This window comes from Tupaia chinensis, unplaced genomic scaffold, assembly GCF_000334495.1.
Source record: "Tupaia chinensis unplaced genomic scaffold, TupChi_1.0 Scaffold142808_1, whole genome shotgun sequence".
NCBI classification, from domain to species: Eukaryota; Metazoa; Chordata; class Mammalia; order Scandentia; family Tupaiidae; genus Tupaia; species Tupaia belangeri.
This window is the reverse complement of record NW_006202654.1, coordinates 312,026-317,696: the sequence shown is the minus strand read 5'-3', so window position 1 is coordinate 317,696 and position 5,671 is coordinate 312,026. Positions and strand designations below refer to the sequence as shown.

Below are 5,671 nucleotides of genomic sequence, written 5' to 3'. Positions count from 1 at the left end.
GAGAAATCACCCCCAGGGGGGATGGCCACGCCACAATCCCTTCTCCTCCGTTCTCCTCTCGGGATCTTGGGCATGCGCACACACACGCGCCTGTTGTGAGTTTAAGCCACCGGGTCTGGGACGCGAACCACAGTCAACTACATGGGAGTTCAGTGGACATAGCCATTATGCTAACTGCTGGTTCCCCTTCCTCTTTTTTTAAAAGAATTATTTTATTGGGACCAGTAGTTAATGTAATGGCTATGTCGCTGAACTCCTGTGTAGTTGACCATGGTTCGAGTCCCGGACCAGGTGGCCTAAACTCATGCCGGGCACTTGTGCGTGCGTGCCCAAGATCCCGAGAGGAGAATGGAGGAGAAGGGATTGTGGTGAGGCCATCCCTGGGGGGTGATTCTTGCTTTATATCTCTCTGTCTCTCTCTCTCTACCTTTCTGGCAAGCGCATGTGCCCGATAGCAAAACCAACTCCAAAAAAAAAAAAAAGTGTTTTATTTAACTTAATTAATTTATTTATTTGTTCTAATTTGACCAGAGAGTGGGGGGTGGGGGGATAGAGAGAGAGAGAAAGTGTGAAACCAAGCTGCCAGGTCTGGGACTCTAATTGTGGTTGGCCATGTGGGAGTCCAGCGCCCTTAACCATCACGCCACCTGCCGGCCCCATCTGCTGCCTTCTTCTCACAAGGACATTCCCTGTGATTATACCAAGCCCACCCAGGTAATCCAGGAAAAATCTCAAGAACCATATTTAATCACATCTGCAAAGTATCTTTTGATACAAAGCATCTTTATCTGTGTGGGTTCTGGGAATTATGTCACAGACATCATTGGAGGGAGGGGCTTTTTCTGTCTGCCACATGTAGATATAGAAAGAGCCTTTTGTAAATCCCAAATGGAATAAAGAAGCCTCCCGAATGACACGTGTGCATGGCGTTCTGTGTCCAACACAATCTTGAATGTTGTACTCTGCACAGAAGAGATGTTATACAAATATTCATTATTGATTGGGTTTTGCCCTTAGATTTTCGTTTTGTTACACACCTTGTTATACACTTTCTCCTAGATATGTCAGAGGAGCCTTTCAATATCTGAGGAACTTGGCATTCAACATTAAAAAGCGGGTCCAAAGACCCAGGAATGACAGGTGAAGTATTATGTTTGAATTTTAACGTGTTCACTTTTTAAATCAATTGTCTTTAGTTTTTGCCTCACTGTTTTCATGCTACATGTTTGTCGAATATTGTTTGGGAAATGCTGCAAAGAAGGGGGGAGGGAAAAAAATCTGTCCTTAGGCTTTCCATCCAATTATGTCAGCCTTTGACTATATCTCATTTTATTTCCTTTGCAAACATTTTCAGACATAGTTACAGTCATCCTGTCTGTGTGACTTGCTGTTATTTTTTTAATTTCCAGTTTTCAGTTATTTTGCATTATCCTTTTTAAGGGCACATTGTATTCCACAGAATTCATATTCATAGTTGTCAACCAAGCTGCTTGGGCAAGTAAGTTGTTTCCATTTTTGCTGTAGTCACGGTAAATTATGCTGTCAAGAGCCTCTTTTATATACTTTAAATTTTCAAAAAAGGTATTAGATTCATAGCATTTTGGAAAGCAATTATTAATTCCTAATTGGAAAAGGGATCAAAGAGTCCGAGCCTTGCAGAGGAACAGTCACCTCACAGGTCATATGGGAAACCCTAGCTCCCCTTCCCTAGGGTGCCGTTGCAGGGCATTGCTCCCTGCCCTCCCATTTCACTTGAATCTCCTCTGTTTTGCAAATTACTGGGTTTTTATATTTGTTCATTTAAAAAACCAAAATCACATTTATTAATTTAACTTGTGTTTCTTTCTCACCAGTGTTTTTCAGTTTTTCAGTTAGTTGAATTTCCTCCACTGAACTGTCATTTATATACTTCAGTGTTTATGTACTTTGGTGTTTATGTATGCTAGTGTTTTTAAAATGGATTCGTTTGATCTCTATGTAATAAAGACATTAACTCTGTCTGTGTTGTTTGCTACTGGTATTATCCCTTACTTTTGTTTTCTTTTTCTCCTGCGTTTTTCTTCTTTTCTTCTTTCTACTTTGGATATCTGGAAGTTTTTGTCCTTTTTTAAAGTTTATTTATTTCTTCCATAAGCAAGAGACAGAAGACAAAGAGAGAGAGAGACAGCACCCCCAACAGGTGACACCTGACACTACAACCTACCCCCAGCCTCATCTTGCCATACCCAGTGTGTGCAGGGAGGTCTGCAGAAAGACCCGGAACATTCCCTGTGGGTCAGCCTCCGAGACCATCACGTGTTAGTGCTGCACCACTGCCCAACTCCCTTTGGAAGTTGTTTTTATTTTTGTTTTTGTTTGTTTGTTTACATAATTTACATATATCACTGTCTTTTTTTTGTAAATTCTTTCACAGAGTTCATCTTCAGTTAAGCATGGATGTTAAGAGATCTTTATGCCTTTCTCTTTTCTATTATTTCATTGATTTAACCCTTAATTCTTTAGTCCATCTGGAACATATGTTGATGTACAGGGCAAAGTATATAAATTATTACTTTTATTGGTCAAAACATACATGTGTATCGTCCCCGTCTCATGTTTTATGATGCTTCCCTTATTACATTTCCGAAGCCAGTGCAGTTTCACATGGAATGGCCGCAAGCCCAGCTGACTTCGGAGCTGGTTCCTTAGTGCCTTGTATTTCCTTGTGTCCTACTAGAGCCTCTGAGGCCTTTTCCCCCAGGAAGAAACGGCTATGTTGTTCTTCTGTTTCAGCTGTCATCTGCCTCTTTGTCAATGCTCAGCTCTCCACCTCCACCACCACTCTCCTCCAACTGGTCTTGTTCTCTTTCTCTGCCTTCCTTTCAAGAAGCGGGAAGTGGGGCAGGTCCGTAGGAAAATGGCAGTCTGGAACAGAGGCCTCAAGGGCTCCTTGTTTGCCTTGTGCAGTGGACCATTTTTATCCCTCTTCAATTGTTTCTTTTTTGAATATTCAGTGTATTTCTGATTTTTTCGGCTTTTTGTTTGTTTTTGTTTTTTGCAGATTTGTTCCTTTCTTTTCTTAACATGTAATTGCACATATGCATAGGGCTACAATGTGATTTTTCAGCAAAAGGAAATGATGCACAATGATCAAGTCAAGAAAGTCAACAGACTTGCTGTTGAACATTCAGAATCCTCCTTTTAGAGACACAGCGCTGTTGCCAACCGTAATCCCCCAGCTGCTTTTGCTAACACTAGCCATTGTTCCTCCTCTTTATCTGCAATTGTATTTCTACTGATCACATCCCTCTGTTCTCCCTGCCATCCTTCCCAGGCTCTAGCAGTCATCTCTCTGCCTCTATGAGGTCTTTTCCTTTCCAATTTCTGCTTATGAAGGAGAGAAAGTGGTATTTCTCTTTCTGTGCTTGACTTTTTTCACTTCATGAAAGTCCTCCAGGTTCACCCATTCAACCTCACATGACAGCTCATTCTTTTAAATCGCTGAATAGTACTCCATTGTCTATATAGACACCACACGTTCTTTTTTTTTTTTTTTTCTCTTTTGGAGAGGTTTTCACTGTAGGGCACGTGCGCTCGCCAGACAGACAGAGAGAGACATAGAGACAGAAATGGAGAAATCACCCCCCAGGGGGGATGGTCACGCCGCAATCCCTTCTCCTCCATTCTCCTCTCGGAATCTTGGGCACGCACGCACATGCGCCCGGCATGAGTTTTAAACCACCGGGTCCGGGACGCAAACCGCGGTCGACTACATGGGAGTCCAGCGACATAGCCACACACTAACTGCTGGTTCCCGGACACCACACGTTCTTTATCCATTCATCTGTACACACACACTTAGGTTGATTCCACATCTTAGCTAGTGTGAATAGTACTGCAACAAACATTGGGATGCAGGTATTTCTTTCCCTTTGAATATATACCTAGTAGTGGGATTGTTGGGTCATATAGAGGTTCCTTTTTTTTTTTTTTAAGTTTTCCCTTTAATTTATTTTATTTGAGAGAGGTTTTTGCTATAGGGCGTGTATGCTCACCAGAAAGACAGAGAGAGACAGAGAGATAGAAAGCGAGAAATCACCCCCCAGGGGGGATGGCCAGGCCGCAATCCCTTCTCCTCCATTCTCCTCTTGGCATCTTGGGCACACACACACACGCACCTGTCGTGAGTTCAAGCCACTGGGTCTGGGACTTGAACCATGGTCCACTACGTGGGAGTCCAACGACATAGCCATTATGTTAACTGCTGGTCCCTCCCTTTAATTTCTTAAAGTTGTGTCAGCTAGGGAAAGCTCCACGCTGTGACAAACAACCCTGAAATGTCAGTGGCTAAAGATATTACAGGTGGATTTCTCCCTTACCCTATAGTCCAGTGTGGATTGGGTGGGTGAGGAAGGGTAAAGTGGGAGAGGAGGAGTGCTCTGTTCCACATAATCATGCAGAGGCCCAGGCCAAACTTAGTGGGTGGCTTCACCATCTTCAGAGGCCTGAGTCTTCCATGGTTTTTCCATTTTGGGATAGCAGTTGAGGGAAAGGAAAAAGCAAGGAGTAGTAAGAATGCATTTTTTAAAGGTTAGATCAGGCCTAGAAATGACTCACATCACTTCTGTCCATACTGATTGGGCAGACCTCGTTTCTCCAGCCTCCTAACTGCACAGAAGGCTGGGAAATGCCACCCAAAAAGTAGAGGAGGATTTGGTGACCCACGAGCCAGTCTTTCCCAGTGTTGGAGATTGATCACACTGGTATATACCGGCTGCTGTCCCCATAAACTTCAGGCAGGGAATGGGGTATTTTAGATTGAATTCATTTGCTCCTATAGCTTTTATTGACATGATGGAAACATGAAAACATTGTGATTTGCATCTCTTCTGGATTGCCAATTGCATCAAACAAGAAGGAAAGGAACCTTCTTTTACCTTCCAGTTCCAAAAAGTGTTCACAACCACACAGAAGGAGGCTTTCCTAAAAAGGAAGTTGGTGGCAATACTTTTAAGTCTATTGATACTGGCAAGTGCCGACAGGAGAGTCCCTGCATGGACCTCTAGGATGCGGGAGCAAACCTAGACCCTTCTCTGAAGCTCGGTCTTTGTCTTTTTTTTTTTTTTTTTTTGGTTAGGAAATTTTTCTTTAGGCAGCGGTAGAGGGCCAGAAATAACAGGGTTCTGACCCCCAACAGGGATTCTGCAAACTAATTCCAGCTCTTGCCTTTCCTCTGGCTTCCAGGTTCCTATGGAGACATTTTTGAAAGCAGCTCCCTACGACCGGGGCCCTGTTCCTTTTCACAGGGGAACCTGTCCCCGAATTGGCCCCGGTGGCAGGGCAGCCCCGCGGAGCTGGACAGCTGCACGCAGGTCCTCGGGAGGACTCGGACGGCGGCAGGGGCCGAGCACAGGGCCCACGCTCCGGTGTCGCGCGTATGCAGCACGCCACACATCCAGGGCGCCTCGTGCAGGTCGGAGCAGTGCCTGAGCCTGGGCAGCGCCGAGGACCTGAGCGAGAGCGAGCCCGACAGGGCCTGGCTGCAGGGCCAGGCCCGGCCTTCCCGCCAGAGACCTCGGGAGAGCGGCAGGGAGGGCCAGAGGCCCCCTCCCCCTTATCCGGGGCCCGGGAAGGTCGCGGAGCCGCCGCTGTGGAGGCTTCAGCCGCCGCAAGGAGGCTCCGGGAACGCCTC

General features: G+C 45.3%; 1 protein-coding gene across 1 annotated transcript in view; it reads left to right on the top strand.

Moving 5' to 3' along the window:
- The window catches only part of ARHGAP6 (Rho GTPase activating protein 6), a 286,203-nt gene that overhangs the window by 279,048 nt on the left and 1,484 nt on the right, over positions 1-5,671 (top strand). The window contains 2 exon segments of the mRNA XM_027766368.1: positions 1,060-1,140; positions 5,224-5,671. Of these exon segments, the coding sequence (XP_027622169.1) occupies positions 1,060-1,140; positions 5,224-5,671 (529 nt within the window).